This window comes from Sus scrofa, chromosome 13 (assembly GCF_000003025.6).
Source record: "Sus scrofa isolate TJ Tabasco breed Duroc chromosome 13, Sscrofa11.1, whole genome shotgun sequence".
In the NCBI taxonomy this organism is placed as follows: domain Eukaryota; kingdom Metazoa; phylum Chordata; class Mammalia; order Artiodactyla; family Suidae; genus Sus; species Sus scrofa.
The window spans coordinates 6,903,390-6,923,535 of NC_010455.5; the positions used below are offsets into that span (position 1 = coordinate 6,903,390).

At 40.8% G+C, this 20,146-nt stretch overlaps 1 protein-coding gene across 3 annotated transcripts in view; it reads left to right on the plus strand.

Annotated features, from left to right (window-relative positions):
• Positions 1,913-20,146, plus strand: part of RAB5A (RAB5A, member RAS oncogene family) — a 34,864-nt gene continuing 16,630 nt past the window's right edge. Inside the window, exons 1-2 of one of the 3 annotated variants that reach the window (XM_021068192.1) lie at positions 1,913-2,620; positions 5,498-5,753. In XM_021068192.1, the coding sequence (XP_020923851.1) occupies positions 5,591-5,753 (163 nt within the window). In that variant the 5' untranslated portion in view covers positions 1,913-2,620; positions 5,498-5,590. 3 annotated transcript variants of the gene reach the window in all.

A 20,146-nucleotide genomic window follows, 5' to 3' on the forward strand; every position in this document is an offset into this window, starting at 1 on the left:
GAATGGACCATGAAAAGTTTTATTTTTATTTATTTATTTTTGTCTTTTTGCTATTTCTTTGGGCCGCTCCTGCGGCATATGGAGGTTCCCAGGCTAGGGGTCGAATCAGAGCCGCAGCCACTGGCCTATGCCAGAGCCACAGCAACAGGGGATTCGAGCCGGGTCTGCAACCTACACCACAGCTCACGGCAACGCCGGATCGTTAATCCACTGAGCAAGGGCAGGGACCGAACCCGCAACCTCATGGTTCCTAGTTGGATTCGTTAACCACTGTGCCACGACGGGAACTCCATAGTTTTATTTATTTTTTTTATTTTTTTGGACCATGAAAAGTTTTAGATGATTCAAGTCCAGAAGGTTGGGAGGCTGTTAATACCAGTCACCAAGCAGAAGCAAGTTTGGGATGGAATAGGTTTGGTTTTGGGCATAGAGTTGACATACCAAAGCTGATGTGACACATCCTATTTCCTCAATCTTCCCGGGATTGTCAGAGGTATTAATGACTAACATCTGTATTGGAACAACCCCTTGGGATAAAGTGCCACTGATACCAAATTACATACAACAGATAATACTCTTCTGGTTAGTAACTGAGGAGTGGATCTGAAAGACTGGCTGTTCAAGGGATCAAATCACCTTCATTGCAAAATGTTGACTGAGCACCCATAGGATACCTTACCCCTTGTACACATATAGACAATCAATACTGATGTCCTCACAATCGGGATATAAATGGTAAACAGCAAAGTCAAAAAGTAGCCCTCATCCTGAGGGAAAATCGATTTAAGGTTCTACCAAATCCAAAATGAATTTTGTTTTGTTTTCTTCTGTTTTCAGAGGCCCTGCCAGAAATTGCATGAGATTGAACAAAAACATCTTAAGTAGGTCTGCAACGGAGGCTAATCAAAGTCTTGAGTTCTTTTACTGGAATCGTGCTTAAGAACTCGGGTTCTGGAGCCAGCCTGCAGGTTAGAATACAATTTCATCACTAACACCGCAGCGATTTTGTACAAGTTACACGATCTCTGCCTCAAATTCTCTACCTGCAAAACAGGCACAGCACATCTATGAATTCCACAACCATGAATTAGGACTCCTGGCTGTCAGGCACTGTGCTAGGCAGCAGCAAAGACCACTTTGGGCAGGTGATATTCCAACACAGGTGGCGGACGACAAAGCCTCAGTGTATGCAGAAAATGGGATAATTCCTGTAAAGCGTTTAGTGCAGTAACTTGCGGTGGAAAACGGTAAAAAACAGCTATTACTTTATAATTTGCCCCTCCCCACCAAAAATAGGTAAGTTCTCAAGAAAAGCATGTTATTATTAAAAATGTCCCCGCCTAAAAGACAATTTTCAGGTTAAGGATCTCTTTCTACCCCCGCTCCCCGGAGTAGGTACCCCTTCCAGGCCCGTACCGACCCACCCATCCCCAAGGACTTGTCGGGAGGTTCTCCGGTGTTAGAAAGGTCTCCTCAAAAAAGCCCCTTAGCTAGGACGGCAGAGTTGGGGTGTTGCAGGGTAGGTTAAAGGGGATTGTGAGCTAATATTCACAGAGGGAACTTCGCCGCGCCCCCAAGTCGGCAGAGAGAAAGGAACCCACACGCTCCCCAACTCCCCGGAAAGCAAGCAAAGCAAGCCATCAAGGTAGTTCCTGCCCGCTCCCTGCCTTCGGCAGCGGGGAGCCCCAGTCCACCGCCCAGATAACAATGGCGCCGGGGAGGGCGGGGCCGCGCGCGCCGGGCGGGAGCGGGGGGAGGGGCGGTGGCCTGTGGCCGGACCCGCCCCTGTGGCTCGCGGGATCACGTGACACGACCGCCCCGCCCCTCAGCCTTGCCGTGGTTCCAGGGTATATGAGAGGGGGCGGGGAAGAGGATGGAGCGGGCCCACTGGCCACGACAGGAAGTGACGTGAGGGCGTAGTTCGCGACGTGCGGCGACGTGGCGGCGAGGCTGGCGCCGGGCGGCGGAAGTGGCTCCCGCGCAGGGACTGGAGTGTTTGTGTTTTGGTTCGTGAAGGAGCCGGCGGCCGACCTGAGGGGAGGAGGGGGGAGGAGGAAGAATTAGTGGGAACTCGAGCGCCGGCGGCGGCAGAGGAGGAGAAAGGAGGGAGGAAGGCGGAGCGGAGAGAGGCGGAGACGGAGCCCGGCGGGGGCGGCACCGCAGCACGAGCCCCGCACCGTCCAGTCTGAGAGAAGCGGCGCAGAGGAGACGCGCCGCCGCCGCCGCCGCCGCCGCCTCAGCCTTTGCTTCAGCTTCCTCTCGGACTACGCCTGAGTCCTGCAGCCGGAAGCTTTGGCGCCGCGGGTCCGCGCGTTGCGGGCTCAGGTAACCGAGCCTGCCCGGAGCGGGTCGGGACCCCGGGTGACCCGCGGGCTTCTGCCGCCCTTACTTCTCGGAGACCCCCCAGCCCTTACCCACTCGCGCGCCGGGGCCGGAGCTGCGGAACCCGGTGTCTGGACCCGCCAGCCCCGGTGACGCATCCCTCAAGGAGCTCTGGAGACTAGAATTTGGGGACCGGCCTTGGCAGCGACGGGTGTCACCCTTCCTTTCTCAAGATGGCGTCGCGAGAGAGGGCCGGAGGCCGCGGTTCCGCCTGCCTGTCTGTCCCGGCAGCCCGGGGGTGAGGGGGGTTCCCCGGCTAGAGCCTGGCCGGGTTCGGGGGCGGAGGATGGAAGAGATGGCGCAGGGGTTTGGCAAGGCCGGCCGGCCCAGGCCTTTTGGAGCTTGGTGTCAGTTACTCAGGTGCTCTTGGAGGAGGAACCGGGGCCTCCAGCAGGTGTAAATTTGGGGAGCTCCACCTATCTCGGACTTTTCTAGCCGGGTAATGGAGGAAGGAGGCGGCTCGAGAAGACAGGCTGTCTAGGGACCCTTGTCTCATCTCTAGAAGGTGGTGAACCGCAGTTTTTAAAGAACCTGAGACAACTAGGCCGCTCCTTTGGTAGAGAGCCCTTTAAACGTGCTCTGCAGTCCGCCTCTCTGGGAAGCTGGTTGTCCTCTCCGAGACTTTCCGACTTTTTAAGCTCTAATCGTCATAATTCGTATATTTGGTTTTTACCTTTTGCTTAAGTGGAACCAGTGTGTCCAGTTAGCTCCCTTTCACATACGTAGTAAGAAAAAAAACTACATGGACACCACTGTGATAATTTAGGACAGCTTAGAAACTTTATTCCTTATATAATAAAATGGGGGAAGTAGTAAGAGTTCATAGAGTTGCTGTAAGCATAATTCATGGATTGGTGCTTGGCACAAAACAAGTGCCCAGTAAATGTTAGTTGCTGTTATTAATACAGTTTTGCTGTCTGATCAGAGAGCACCCAGAGGAACTTTAACTGTAGAATACCAATTATTTTCAGAACATTTAAACTTCATTTAATGCAGAATCTTTGTTTCTGTGAAACAGGAGTTTAAGGAGTGAATGCAAAAACGACCAAATGTAATTTTTATCTTAATGTTATGCTGATTCTATATTTATAATTAGATTTAGTAATTTTTTTCTTGAAATCTTGGGGCAACTATAATCCAGAGCTTTAAATCTTGAAGAGCAAAGCTAAATCATAATCTTTTTATTTTTAAGTGGGCATCTGATGTTTTCCCTGAAATTTTGGAAGTACCATGGAATTTTGGAGCAAGCTGTCCTTTATGAGTAATTTAGTTTGTCTTTTGTAGGTAATCAGACAGTTGGGAAGTGTTTCAGTCGCTCTTGTATGTAGTAGCTGACATTGTGTTGGTGCATTGTCAGTCTACACGGCATTCTCAGTGATATTTGATCATTATTTCATCAAAGGGCTTGGCAGTTGTCAGTCCCTGCTGTGTGTTGACTACAGATTTAGAGATTTTTTTTATTTAATTTCTTATTCAATTCTCACAGCAGCTTTGTAAGTTAGGTATTCTGGAAATGGAGGCTTTGAAATGAAAGAACTTGCTCCCGTAGAAATTGATATAGTCAGCCTGGATTAGATCCCCAAATCTGGTACGTTTTTAGGGTGATGGGAAGATGGATGTGGAGTTGGAGCATTTTTATTACAAAATTTTTTTTTAAATATACAGAAGTAGGGAGGATAGTATAACTCGCTTGAGTTATCTTATGGCCAGTCTTGTTTTAGTTACACCCCCATTGTTTGGAAGCAGCTCAGACCTATTATTTCATTTGTAAATATTTCAGTATGTATTACTAAAAGATAAGGACTTTTTCAGAGCTGCCGTTTAGAAAAGGAAAAAGTGATTTTATTGTTTCGTAGATATGTTTATTAATGAGTTCATTGTCAGGAGGGATTCTTGTACAAACTCATTTCATGGGTAAGGCAGATTTCTTTGAGGTACCTAAATGAAATAGAACAGTGATTTGAGAAGGAGAATCATCAGATTTAGTGTTATTAACACATGATCAGATTTCATTAAAGATGAATAAAACTATTATCGTTGATTTGTGAGTAGATTGGAAAAGAGTTCTTAAATGTTTGCCAATTCTTTTGAGATTGAAAAGTAGTGTTGTTAGATGTTAAGACACATAAGTTGCCCTTTAGGCTAGCTTTTCTAAATGTGTTAAGTAGAAAGTAATGACACCTTTAATTGTTAGCCTCAAAACTACAAAAAAGTATAAGCAAATAAGACACCGATGAGCTCACCATTTAGAGAACTACTGTTAATACTTGCATGTATGATGTACCTGAGCACATGAGAAAACAGGTTTAAGTCCTTTAGCCACCAGCCACACAAACCTGAGAGACTTAGAATATTTGTTGCTCCAGAGTTAATTAAACAAAAAAATGTACCATTAAAACAAAAAAAAAAAGTGCCGTTTAATCTTCAAATAATGATGGTCAACATTTATTGAGATCTTAACTGTGTTCTAGAATTTTACTTAAAACTTTTAACCTAAGTGTAGTTCCAGAACCTGAATTCTTGAGTCATCTCTCAGGTTGCCTGGGTTCGAAACTCAGTTCTGTTGAAGCTCTGTCACAGTAACTATATGACCTCAGTCAAGTTACTCAACCTCTCTGTGCCTCTTTTCCTCATTTTTAAAGATTGTAATAGTCAACTTTATGGGATTGTTGAATGGCAGTATTAAGTACTTAAAACCATTGGACACAAAGTTGAGTCTTTAAGAAAGGTTAGCTTTAAAATTTTTTTAGAGACTTGAAAATTTTAGGCTCAGACCTTATGCCTTTGCATTATTTTCTTTTCATTCTTTTCTTTTTTCTTTTTGACTGCACCTCCACAGCTTGTGGAAGTTCCCAGGCCAGGGATCAATTCCATGCCACAGCAGCAGCCCAAGCTGCTGCAGTGACAATACCGGATCTTTAACCTGCTGCACTGCAAGGGAACTCCTACACTATTTTCTTAACAAAGGGAGAGAATTAAAGTAAATGGCATTCAGTGTTCAGTAAAGGTTATAATTGTCATACAATAATATAGCCAAAATTTACTACAGTGATTAATAATTAGATTTGTTTTGCTGATTTGTATATTTAATTACTTAATATTTGTTTCTTTTTAGGTTTCTTTACCTCCAGAAAGAAAAAAATTGTCACCTTGCATCCTGGAAGTTCATATAAGAGACTGAAGTTAGGGACTTGTTTCACATTTGGACATGGCTAATCGAGGAGCAACAAGACCCAACGGGCCAAATACTGGAAATAAAATATGCCAGTTTAAACTAGTACTTCTGGGAGAGTCTGCTGTTGGCAAATCAAGCCTAGTGCTTCGTTTTGTGAAGGGCCAATTTCATGAATTTCAAGAGAGTACCATTGGGGGTGAGATTTTCTTTTATCCTTTCTTAATTTAATTGAATCATACATTGACAAATAAAATTTTGCAGTAAGATGATGAGTACCTAAATAGATCACAGTGAAGAAAAGACCTGTTCAGCAGACTCAAGCTTTATGACTTGATTTTTATTAATGTTTTTTAATATTTGAGTTCCTGGTTATCCATGGGATGGTTGTATGGAAACTAAAATATAGATGCAGACATGAGTAGAATCAGTTTTACAAGTGTAGGATTTGATCTGTTGTTTTTCTAGATAATGATTAGAAGCTTCTTCAGATTAATACGTTTATGCTGAATTATATTGTCTTTAGAATAAATAGTGAAAATAGGAGTTCACGTCGTGGGGCAGTGGTTAACAAATCTGACTAGGAACCATGAGGCTTCGGGTTCGATCCCTGGCCTTGCTCAGTGGGTTAAGGATATGGCGTTGCCATGAGCTGTGGTGTAGGTCTCAGACGTTGCTTGGATCCCACATTGCTGTGGCTCTGGTGTAGGCCCGCAGCTACAGCTCCAATGAGACCCCTAACCTGGAAACTCCATGTGCTGCAGGAGTAGCCCTAGAAAAGGCAAAAACACAAGAAGAAGAAGAAAAAAAAGAATAAATAGTGAAAATAGTAAAAGTCAGTGTTAAAATTCTAATTCTAAATGGACTATTTATAAGTTACGATTATTTGTAAAATTAATTAAATTTTATTAAACCCGTTTAAGAATTCTAGGGCAAGGGAAGAGAAAAAGTGATCGATGGAGACAGACTGAAAGGGAAGTGGGGCCTGGAAAGAAAGATGAAAGAAGAGGGGAAAGAGGTGGTTGTAGCTAGACTGAGGTGAGGGGAGAGGGAAATGCAAGACAAAGAGGAGACAATTCACAGTGCAGCATTGTCAGTAGAAGACAAGAAGTTAGAGTGTAACCAAAGAAATACACAACTGTATATAGCAGTGCAGAATAGTCTCATTTGGCCTCGAGACTCATCTGTCAAATGATGCTTTTGAATTAGATGATGTCCGAAGAAACACAGTTTTAAGACTTACAATATTTTGTAAGGAAGGGATGTGTAATTAAGCAGTACTATATTTTTTCAGGTGTTCATGAATATACTTCATACTTTTTAAAAAATCAGACTTTTGAAATACATTAAGACAGATAGCCATGGGCATATAGCAACTCTTTGGAGTCCATATCTCAGAAACATAACTTTATGCTGTGCATTGAATGTATGTTCTCAAGTACGTAATGCTTGAGAATTTATAGTTTCAGATCTTCCCAGTAAGATAAATTATAGAACTCTGCTGTCTCCTGGCTTTTCCCTACATATAGAAAAATATACCAGATAAGTGGTGTTTTCCCTAGATTCAGCAGTATAATAGTGGCTGTCAACCCCCTGCATTTGTATATCCCATTGCCGTGTGATCCCCGTTTAGTTTGTTTTTATAGTAGATGAGCATTAAAAATATATATAGTCCATATGGCACAACTTTTATTTTGAGTCAGAAATCTTGATATTTTAAAAAATTATAATGAACAGCATATCACACATTCTTTGTGATTTCTTTGGTAATACAGTTGTGTGTACATATATATATATATCTGTTTTCGTAATGAAATATTACTTCACAAGCTTTAGTCTCCTTCAGAAAACAGATTGGGCCAAAGCTATCTAGCCCTTATAGTGGAAAGAGTTTTAAAGACCTTAAGGTTATATCTACCACCTTAAACTGGTGCAACAAATTAGTTATTATAACTGTTTCTTGGCAAGTGATTGTCAATTGCAGCATTTTCCAAAGTTCATATGCGCTATAGGCTAAATACCCAGACCAGATATGTTTGAGACTTGCTATGTGCTTACCTCCTTGCTTCATAGTACATACTAAAATAATAAAACACCGAAGTACTATAGTAAACAATTCAATTCCTGGGAAACTATGCAGGAACCTACATTAGAATTTTTGTTTTTGTTTTGGATACTCCCAAATTATCTTCTAAGTATATTTTTTCCTAATGACTTCTCAAGAAAGACATTTAAAAGAAAAGTTTAACTCCTTATCAATGCATCATCACAAAAATACTCATATCCTCTGATATGTGTGTTGGGGGGGTGTATAATGAGATAGTTGGAATCTATACATACATATATATAATCTCCATTTCCATTTAATATCAATTAGAGTGTCTGCATTTCATTAGGAGACTGTCAGAGGTTTTCATTCTAACACAAAACTTCCCTAATATTTTCTACTTGTACAGATTGAGTCTGACTTTTTAAACCAACTTTAAAAGAAATTTATATCCAAATTTCTATGTTAATGGTTGTTGGATATTTGTTCACTATGTTGACCACATATTAATACCTTCAGGAGGTATGATGATAGTGTCATGATAACAGCTGTGAGCCTTGGTTTTTTGTTTGTTTTTGAGATATAATTGGCATAATACTGTGTAAGGTATAAGACATATTGATTTGATTTATTTACAAAGTGAGCACTGTTTTAGGCTCTTTGCTAGCAACTCTTCACTGTTAAGGACTAGAGAAGATTGTAAGCATTTAAGAATTTCAGAGTTTGAGCTATGTCTATAACTTGTGGGTAATATGTATTTTTGTTTTGCTTGATGTGTGATAGGAATTATTTAAAAATGAATCTGGCCAGATGTTTTACATTTCATTTGCTCTTTACTTTTTACTTAACTGTATCTAGTAACATTAGTTGTGGTCTGAAGAGCTCACTTAAAATTTTCATCTCTGTTTAATCATGTTGTCAGGTGGAAATCATATACTGCACTCTTGGATTTGTGTATTCTAGAACCTTATGTTCATCAAGAATATCAAGGTTTCCTCTGTGGTTTTTGTGGTTCTTTCTAAATATGATAGCTTAATTTAAGAATCCATGTGGTCTCATTGTACCATCTCACTGTACCCTATGCCCCTGCCTCTTAACTGTATAGCAGTCATAATGAGATAGTTAGGGTTTAGCACTTCAGGGGGTTCTCAATTATTTGTAGGGGTTTAGTGTCCGGGAGTTCCCTGATATGTGTTGTTACTCTGGTTGTTTGATCCCTTGCCTGGGAACTTTTAAGTCTGCATGACATTTATGGTCCCATTATTTGTCTAAGACTACTCCAGAAGGTTAGCAGGGAGCATTAGTTTCATAGGGTTGTCTTCCTTGTTATCTCTTCTGGAGGCTCAATAGCTCTTCAGTAAATACTTGTTGGATGATAGGGCTGGCCATTTTTCACTTAACACCTTGAACACCTAAAGACTTTAAAGATTTCCAGGATTTCCTTTTGTGGCCCAGCAGTAATGAACCCGACTAGTATCCATGAGGATGCAGGTTTGATCCCTGGCCTTGCTCAGTGGGTTAAGGATCTGGCCTTGCTGTGAGCTGTGGCGTAGTACAGGAACCCTAGCCTGGGAGCTTCATATGCCTTGGGTGTTGCCCTAAAAAGACAAAAAAAAAAAAAAAAAAAAAGACTTTTACATGATATGATATGTATAAATAAGTTGATCCTCTGGTTAAATTAGAGCAAGTTTAGAATATAGAGTGAAAAAGCATGCAGTCGTTAAGCCCTTTTTTTCTTTTGAGAGATAAATGTTTGATATCCCAGTTTAATTTCATATGTGCCACAGTTATCAAAGATATGCCTTACTCTAAAGTTTAGGTTATGGAACTGTCTGTGAGAATAACAACAACATTCCTCTTGCTGGTACTGTAACTTTTAAGCTTTAGTTTCAAGCACTTGTTCTCAAAGAGTATTTCTGGGGTTCCCTTTGTGGCTCAGCAGTAACGAACCCAGCTAGTATTGGGTTTGATCTCTGGCCCCGCTCAGTGAGTTCAGTGGCTACAGCTCCAATTCGACCCCTAGCTTGGGAACTTGCAAATGCCTCGGGTGCAGCCCTAAAAAGACAAAAAACAAAAAAAGTATTCCCTGTTCCAGAAACATCTGAGACCTGGGAACATGTTAGAAGTACAAATTCCTATATTGAGTCAGAATGCTGGAGTGGGGCCAAGTAATCTAACTAGTTCTTCCATGTGATTCTAATACATGCCAAAGTTTGAGAACCTCTGCTTTCTGTGTTCTGAGTAGTCATTATTACATTTACAGTACATACTCATTAATGTTTTCCCACAAATGGAATAATTGTTTTTCTTTTCTGATCCTTTACCTCACTGTGCCATAGCAAGAACTCCCTCCAGGGCCTTCTTTTAAAGCTACTTTCAGCAATTACTAAACTTAAGTAGATAATGTCTAAAATAATTATTTCAGAGTTTTTACTGGAAGAACAGAGTTTATTCGTTATTTAGCATCTGTCCAATATCTTCTAAGAGGTTACCAGGACTTGTTTTTCTATTCAGATAAAAACATCTAATGGGAAATTATTAAAATTAAGGAAAACAAGATTGGTTTCAAAGTTATCATTAACAGTCTTTTTTACCTTACCCTACCGATTTCTGGCCTGGACTTTGTTGAGAGTTAAACATTGGGGTTAAGAAAGCGGAGTGGTCAGGGGCCGGACTGTGTATCCACATTGTTTGATATAAAGTTTTAGCTCTAGCACATACCAGCTGCATCATCTTAGGCAAGTCATACCCTGATTTATTTTCCTCTTAACATGAAGTGGAAATAATAATATCTAACTTGAAAGGTTTTTTTGGTAAGGATTAAGTTGAAAGTACATATACACTTATTGGCACAATGCCTAGCAGAGTAAATTGCTTATTGTAAGTGTTCGCTCTTACCACTACCACCAGGACTTTTTGCTGAATCACTTTTGTCACTTGATATTTTTGTTGTATTGTCATGACATGACATTATTTTAGAATCATCACTGTTCCACCTAGTACATAGCATTTGATTTAGGATTCAACAGTGTTAATAGAATTTTATGTCCAGATTTTCTTCTCTTGGAAGATAGAGTTTCTCATTAAAAAGTAGAGGAACAAATAAGATGAAAAAAACAGTATGAACAAGGACTTCCTAAATTTGAACCTTCCTAAAAATGGAGTTTTTGCACATTCTTTCAAGTAGATAGCATGAATGTATACAACTAAGTTTAAGTTCTGTATGGTAGATTCCTACTGCTTTACCACCAATTTATTGGTTGTTACTAAAGTTGTTAGTCATGTATCTTACATTAAAAGCCTGGTGCCCACATCAGCTAATTTATTCGTGGAAGTTTTCTCAGAAGGAGAAATTACACAGTTAAATAAAATACTAAATAAATGTATGCAGATACTAAAATTGCTTCCTAAGCTGAGAAGTTAAAGCCAGCTAGAAAATTTAAATCTGAATAACTCATGTTTTTCCTGTAAGCGTTTTTCTCTTGCCCTTCGCTTGTTAACTTTCAGGAAGACTTGTGTGATTGTAATTTGTTCATTTACTTCCCTTATCTTTTGTGTGAGTTAAAAGCACTTTTAAGAAAGACAGAAGACCTAGAGAACCAACAGCATATGCTTTACCATTCATTAAAAAATGGTTTTTGAAATACTCACTTTGTGCTACAGTTTTAGTTAAAAATTGTGGAAATCAGTCTTTTGGTTTCAAGTGACAGAAAAATATCTTTATGCGTAACATTTCCTTCTAGAAAGTGCATATTCAATATTTGAGATAGGTTGTATTACTCAGAGAAGTTGGTAAAGATTTGGTATTATGTGTTTGTACCAGTTGTGACCTAAAAAATTTTAATAGTCTTAACAACAGTTATTCTCCACTGCCCCAGTTTAAAATGTTATCATATGTGACTTCTTAAACATTGCTGTGAATCAGGAGCCAGTAAACTTGGCTTCATTTCTGGCATCCTTTTACAGACAGCCCTGTTAACACGTTTATAAAATGAGGGGATTCTTCTAGAGGAGACTTTTTTAAGTGTTTACACTCCTCCGTATTTAACAATACAGTCAATACAATTAAGCCTTTTTCTTTCTCCTCTTAAAATTTATTTCACAATTTGAGATCATGAACATCTGTTTTTGTCCTGTATTAGTTAATTCATTGATGCCTTTTGGTGTTGTTGAAGCAGCAGAGCTGTTTGGTAGAATAATTTTGCCAATTAGCTGTAACTATGGTAAATTGCCTCTATTGATTCCCTAATATACTGCTTTTATTTTCTTATATTCTAGGAAATAAGATTATCAAGCTTCTCTAAAATTTATACTTAACAAAATTACCAAGCTCCTAACACTGTTTTAAGTACTAGAAATCAAAGTTGAGGAGTTCCCGTCGTGGCGCAGTGGTTAACGAATCCGACTAGGAACCATGAGGTTGCGGGTTCGGTCCCTGCCCTTGCTCAGTGGGTTAACGATCCAGCGTTGCCGTGAGCTGTGGTGTAGGTTGCAGACGTGGCTCGGATCCCCTGTTGCTATGGCTCTGGCGTAGGCCAGTGGCTGCGGCTCTGATTCGACCCTTAGCCTGGGAACCTCCATGTGCCACAGGAGCGGCCCAAAGAAATAGCAGAAAGACCAAAAAAAAAAAGAAATCAAAGTTGACCTTTCTCCCTTTTGGGTCTTACACCATAGTAATGTGATGTTACTTATACGTAATCTTCCTTGTGATGTGTGGTGAATTAATTAACTGTAGGATAATATAATTTGGAGTCATCATTGAAAGACTGTTATTAAACATGAGCCTTTTTTTTTTTTTTTGCCTTTTCTAGGGCCGCTCCCGCGGCATGTGGAAGTTCCCAGGCTAGGGGTCGAATCAGAGCCGCAGCCACTGGCCTATGCCAGAGCCACAGCAATGCAGGATCCAAACCTTGTCTGCAACCTACACCACAGCTCACAGCAACGCTGGATCCTTAACCCACTGAGACAGGCCAGGGATCGAACCCACAACCCCATGGTTCCTAGTCGGACTCGTTAACCACTGCGCCATGACAGGAACTCCTTTTTTTTTTTTTTTTTTTTTTTTTTTGCTTTTTAGAGCTGAGCTTGCGGCATATGGAGACCCCAGGTTAGGAGTCCAGTTGGAGCTACAGCTACTGGCCTACGCCACAGCCACAGCAGCACCAGATATGAGCTGTGTCTGTGACCCACACCACAGCTCACAGCAATGCCAGATCCTTAACCCACTGAGCGAGGCCAAGGATCAAACCTGCAACCTCATGTTTCCTAGTCTGGTTCATTTCTGCTGTACCACAAGGGGAACTCCCAGGGTGGTTTTAAGATAGCTTGTAACACATTTTTTAAGTAGTTACATGCTATATGATGCAGTTAATAGAACTTATATAGCATTCTCACAAATCTTGTCTGGACTTTACCATGGCTATATGAGGAAATATTAGCTTTTTTTGTTCTTTTTCATCCTCATCCTTGGTATTACGGAAGTTCCCAGGCCAGGGATCAAATCCAGTCCGCCACTGAGACTTAGGCCACAGCTGTGGCAACACTGGATCCTTAACCTGCTGCACCCCAGTGAGAACACTGAAGACTAGTTTTATAGATGAGGAAACTGAGGCAAGAAAAGTGATTTGCCTTAGATTTTGCAACTAAGTGACAGCTGGAACTAAAGATCTTTCTTCAGTGTGCCACCTGTATTCTGGAATTGATAAAGTTTAGAGTTAGGGTATGCGTGACATAAACATTTTTTTATAAACTGTGTAGTGCTGGACAGAGACAGACTGCCTTATATATCAATTTATTAGGAAAATGTGAAAATATTTTTAAATAGAAATTCAAATCATTTATATTCCAAAATGGGCACCACTATGTTCTTTTTTATGCTATCCACATATATTACATTTTTATTATTTCATTAACTTATTCTTGTGAGTCTTAATTCAAATGGTTTACACAAAGTCTCCCATCTTCTACCATTTAGTTCTTTTTCCCAGAGGTAGTATTAATTTGTTGTAGATCCTTGCAAAGTTATCCTGTTACACTCCAGTCTTATGTATTTCCTCCTTTTTGTGTAGTTTGAATCATCAGATCTACTATAATATTCCTTTCATTTTTTACTTTAATACTGTCCCATTTATCTGTTGCTGAGCAACAGATGACTTTAAAGCATAGTCATTTAAAACAGTTATTATCTCTTTTGGTTCTGGGGGTTGAATGGGCTTCGGTGATTTTTCTGATGAGTGGCAGTTAGTGTTGGGGCTAGAATCATTTCAACTTACCTGGCAGCTCATTCTGGCTATTGGTTGGGACCTCAGCTCGGGCTGTCAGCCAGAACGTATGTATGTGGCCTTGCCACCTGGTTTGGGTTTCCTCACAGCATGATGGCTGGGTTCAAACATCAGTGTCCCAAAAATAACAGGCAAAAAAAGGCTGGGTGGCTTTTTATGACCTCTCCCTAGAAGTCACATAGCATCATTTATGTTCTAGTCAAAGGCTTGCACAGATTTGAGTAAAGAACATCAGTGTTGTAGAAAGAATGTACAGGGGATCTTGTATGAAGATCAACCTCATTTTTCTTGGTTGTATCAGTAGTCCTTTAAATGGGTCTTGTCAATATGTTTAATCAGTTTTAGTTTTCAGATTTGCTCGTTGTTCTATATATTTTTGTATATTAATTGTCCTGGAGTGAATAATTTAGTTTATAGTTATTTCTTACATATTCCAAGTATTTCTGTTACATAAACTCCTTGATGTTGATCTCTGTGTCAGAGGTTATATACTTTTGTAGTTCTGATAAATTTTTCTACATTGCCCTCCGACCATCAATACAAGGAATTCCTGTTACCCTATTTTACTAACTCATGGTAGTGTCACACTTGTAGATTTTTGCCATTCTTACGTACATTGATCTCTGCTTTTTTTTTTTTTGTCTTTTGTCTTTTGTTGTTGTTGTTGTTGCTATTTCTTGGGCCGCTCCCGAGGCATATGGAGGTTCCCAGGCTAGGGGTCCAATCGGAGCTGTAGCCACCGGCCTACGCCAGAGGCACAGCAACGCGGGATCCGAGCCGCGTCTGCAGCCTACACCACAGCTCACAGCAACGCTGGATCGTTAACCCACTGAGCAAGGGCAGGGACCGAATCCGCAACCTCATGGTTCCTAGTCGGATTCGTTAACCACTGCGCCACGACGGGAACTCCTGCTTTTTTTTTAATGTACATTTTCCCATAATAGGAGTGAAGTCAAGCATCTTATATTTTTAGAGCTTGTTGTATTTCCATTTTCTGTGAACTATTTATACCTTCATGAAATTTTTATATAGATTCATTTGTAAAAGTCATACTCTTTTGTATTGTTTAATTTATTAATGTCAATATTCAATTTCTCTGTATTGCATTTATAATTATTTTAGTAACTAGTAAGTGCCTATTTTTTTGACGATACCTTTATTGTTGGCTTTCATTTTTTTGGCTGTAGCATGCAGCAGCTTGATGTGAGATCTCAGTTCCCAGACCAGGGATTGAAGCTGAGGTGAAAGCACCAAGTTCTAATCACTAGGCCACCAGGGGACTCCCTATTGTTGGACGTTTAATATTTGCATTTTTGTTCGCTGTTTTGGGTAATCATCTAATAGTGGATGTTTTCTTGAATTTGTCCACCTTCCAAACTCAATTTCTAGATGTGGCTATTGAACCAGAGTAATTTTATCTAACGATTATGGGATTAGAAGGATTCCAGGTTTTGTTTATCACTTTTTTCTTCTCTTAGAGATAGATAATCCCAGTTACTTTGGACCTTTCTTGGCATAGATAATTATATTCTGGGATTGCAGATTTCCTATAACCGTTACTCTGGGGGTTCATCTTCTCTCTCTCTTTACTCTACTTAGCTTGCCCTTTTCCATTTTTATATTGTTGAATTCTCAGATATTAGCTTTTATTTTAAGCTCACGTAGTGAATAGGTTTATTGCCAAACTTTAAAAAGTCACTTCAAGGCCAGTAATATTTTAAGGGTTTGGTACATACATTTCCTTGAGGTCTGGGAAGCATGTATTAAATGCTAAGTTCTTGAACCAAATTGGAAAGGGATATCACTAAGGAGAAAGGGGAAAGAAGCTCCTTTGTAAAATAGCCTGGGCACTATTCTTGCACATTATCTTTGATTTTTTTTGTAGTCTGAAAATGAAATACCTCGGTGTAGATTTTTCAGTGTTCTCTGACCTTCCTGGATCTATGATTTGGTTTCTGACCTTAATTGGAGGAAATTCTCAGTCTTTATTGTTTCAAATATTCTATTCTTTTCTTATAGTATTCACAGAATATTATACCTTTTGTAGTCTCAGTCTTTGTATATTCTGTTCTGTGTTTTTTCAGTCTTTGTTCTCTTTATATTTTAGTTTTGGGGGTTTCTGTTGATGAACATCAAGGTCTGAGATTCTTTCCTAAGCCATGTCCAGTCTTGTATTAAGTCCATCAAAGGCATTCTTTATTTCTATTATGGTGGGTTTGTTTGTGGGTTTTTTTTTTTAAGGGCCGCATCTATGGCACAGGGAGGTTCCCAGGCTAGGGGTTGAATCAGAGCTGTAGCCACTGGCCTGCATCCCAGCCACAGCAACGCCAGATCCCCAACCCACTGAGCAAGGCCAGGGATTGAACCCATGTCCTCACGGAGGTTAGTCCAGATGCGTTTCTGCTGAGCCACAATGAGACTCCTCTTACGGTGTTTTTGATCTCTGGCAATTTAGGAGATTTTTTTTTTTTCCCCTGTCCTTTTAGGGCCACACCCATGGCATGTGGAGTTTCTCAGGCTAGGGGTCAAATCAGAGATGTAGCTGCTGGCCTACACCACAGCCACAGCAATGCCAGGTCCAGGCCGAGTCTGTGACTACACCACAGCTCATGGCAATGCCAGATCCTTAACCCACTGAGCAAGGCCAGGGATCAGACCCGCAACCTCATGGTTCCTAGTCTGATTTGTTTATGCTACACCACGATGGGAACTCCTAGGAGATTCTTAAGATTTCCATCTCTCTGCTGACATTGCCAATCTGTTCTTGCAGTCTGTCTTTACTGTTAGGGTTCTTAACACATTAATCCTATTGTTTTAAATTCCCAGTGCAATAATTCCAACATCTCTACCATGCTATTTTTTTTTTTTTCCTTGCTGGCTGAATATGATACAGTGGGTAGTAGCGACTTCGTAAGTAGGCCATTAGTAGTGTGGTAGAGAGTTGTGGAGGGAGGGGAACCATTCTACAGACCTTTCATTAAGTCTTTTAATAAGCCTGTTTGTCTGAACAGTGAACTTCAAACAAGTAAATGTTCATCAGTTTTTTTCTTTCCCCTCTTCGATAAGACGGGCCAGCTAGAAGCGGGGGCTAGAATTAGACATTTTCCTTTTCCCACATGGAAGGATGGAACTGGCTTGATTTGGATATTTCTTCTCCCATGTCAGAATCTGATAATAACTCCAGCAGGCTGTACTCAGACTAACTAGTTTCTCATGGGGGGGATAGGCTTTAAGAACCAGGTAATTTGCTTTATTTCAGGATGGTTCCTTTTCCCCTCATCTTGCAAAGAAGCAGGAGGGAGTTTTTCTCTGATATTTACTGTGAGACCCTGGTCAAGTTCCTGGAGGTAAAACTAACAAAAGTGTGGTTGCCACATGGCAGACACCTGCCCCCCTCCACCCCAACCCACCCCCCACCATGGCTGCTAGGTTCCCTTGGAGTTTTTTACTCGAACTTGTCTGTACCTAACGTCCAGCATTTTTGTCAATTACAGTTTGATTTCTTACAACAGCTTTGGTTTCCTTAAGTTTCTGCTCTCAGGTGATGTTTTCTCCATCCACCTGTCTTGTCTCTCCAATTTGAGAGAAGCAGATTGCCCTGTGACCTCACTTCTTTCTCAGGTATGAAAACAACTATTGATTTTTCAGTTTCTTCAGCTTTTTTCATTTGTCAGGATGGAGTGGCGACTTCTAGGCTCCAGAAATCATCTTTCCTTGCACATAATATGGCTTTTTAAAAGTACTGTTTAAACTGTTTAACAAACTTTCTATTGTCCAGAGATAATATTTCCCTTAAAGCTAAGTTAATTTCATTAATTTTTTCTCTTGATATTTTTTGGGGAGCAGTTGTCTGATACTAGTTAATAGCTTGTAACAACCTCTCCACTTTCTTTCATTTCTACATCTTTTCTCTTTGTAATGTGTGCTTTCATTCCACTTTCCAATTTAGTATTTGGTTACATCATTGTTGTATAAATCCAGTCTGATGAATAAAGACTCACCAAGGAGTTCCCGTCGTGGCGCAGTGGTTAACGAATCCGACTAGGAACCATGAGGTTGCGGGTTCGGTCCCTGCCCCTTGCTCAGTGGGTTAACGATCCAGCGTTGCCGTGAGCTGTGGTGTAGGTTGCAGACGCGGCTCAGATCCCACGTTGCTGTGGCTCTGGCGTAGGCCGGTGGCTACAGCTCCGATTCAACCCCTAGCCTGGGAACCTCCATATGCCTCGGGAGCGGCCCAAGAAATAGCAACAACAACAAAAAGACAAAAGACAAAAAAAAAAAAAAAAAAAAAGACTCACCAAGATTGTGCTCTTGATGTGGTAACCACAGATTCTCAGTCTTGAAGTTTCAGATACTAGTTTTATCAAATCATTTTAGGGTGATTGGGTTTGGGGTATTAACTTACTACTAATTAAGTTCAAAGTCATAAGATTAATTTTAAAACAGTTAGCAATGTGCATTAGTGTACTATCAAAAATACTAATACAGAGTTCTCCTTGTGGCGTACCAGAAATGAATCTGACTAGTATCCATGAGGATGCAGGTTCGGTCCCTGGCCCTGCTTAGTGGGTTAAGGATCTGGCATTGCTGTGAGCTGTTGGTGTAGGTTGCAGATGCGGCTTGGATCTGGCGTTGCTGTGGCTGTTGCATAGACCAGCAGCTGCAGCTCTGATTCCACCCCTAGCCTGGGAACTTCCATGTGCCGGGGGTGTGGCCCTAAAAAAAAAAAAAAATAGTGATATGGTATTGTTCAGCTGGCGGCATATAACTAGCTTATGTCCTGGCTAATGGATTCCCTTAGAAGAGTTGGGTGTCCTTTAAGAGTAACTGATACAATAGTTAAAACATTGACTTCTGTTACTCTTGGATTATTTCTGAAAAAACTACATGAATTAATCTTTTAAACATAGTTTATCTTTTTTTCTGGAGTTCTACTGTGGCGCACTGGGTTAGGAATCAGAGTGCCACAGCTTAGGTTGCTGCAGAGGCATGGGTTTGATCCCCAGCCCAGCACAGTGGGTTAACAGCACCTTTCTCCTAGACAGTGGTGGAGAAAAATTATTATGCTTTACCTCCTTTTGCATGACTTCCTGCAGACTCTTCTGAAATATGTATCATTAATACAAGATTGTATTCATTTGGCAGCAGTTACCTTTAGTTGTTGCTTGAATGATTTTTGTTGTGGTTAATGTGCATAATAAAAAGGTTACAGGAGGTGTTCCTGTCGTGACTCAGTGGTTAACGAATCCAACCAGGAACCGTGAGGTTGCAGGTTTGATCCCTGGCCTTGCTCAATGGGTTAAGAATCTGGTGTTGCCATGACCTGTGGTGTAGGTTGTTGATGCGGCTCGGATCCCATGTTGCTGTGGCTCTGGCATAGGCCAGTGGCTACAGCTCTGAATCGACCCCTAGCCTGGGAACCTCCATATGCTGCGGGAGCAGCCCAAGAAATGGCAAAAAGAAAGTTACAGGAGTTCTGTTGTGGCACAGCAGATTAAGGATCTGACCTTGATCTGACATTGTCACTGCAGTGGTGTGGGTTCCATCCCTAGCCTGGGAACTTCCACATGTTGGAGGTGTAGGCCCAAAAAAGTTATAATTTTAACCATTTTTAAGTGTATAGTTCTGTGGCCATTAGGTAGATTCGCATTTCGTGCTACTGTCACCATGTCCATCTTCAGAACTTTTTTGTCTTCCCCATCCAAAAATAAATTATAATTAAAACTCTACCCATTCAACAGTAACTCCCCATTTCCTCACCCTCTACCTGTGGCAAATACCATCCTACTTTCATGATTTGACTCTAGGAATCTCATGTGAGAGAAATTATATGATATTTGTCTTTTTGTAACTGGCTTATTTCACTTAATGTGTCATCAAGGTTCATCTATACATACTATAAACATGTCCAAATTTCATTTTTAAGGCAGAATGATATTCTGTTATATGTATATGCCACATTTTGTGTAGTCATTCATCCTTTGATGGACTCTTTTTTTTTTTTTTTTTGGTCTTTTTGCCATTTCTTGGGCCGCTCTCTCGGCGTATGAAGGTTCCCAGGCTAGGAGTCGGATCGGAGCTGTAGCCACCGGCCTACGCCAGAGCCACAGCAACACAGCATCTGAACCCCGTCTACAACCTATACCACAGCTCATGGCAACACTGGATCCTTAACCCACTGAGTGAGGCCAGGGATAGAACCTGCAACCTCATGGTTCCTAGTCAGATTCGTTAACCACTGAGCCATGATGGGGACTCCCTTTT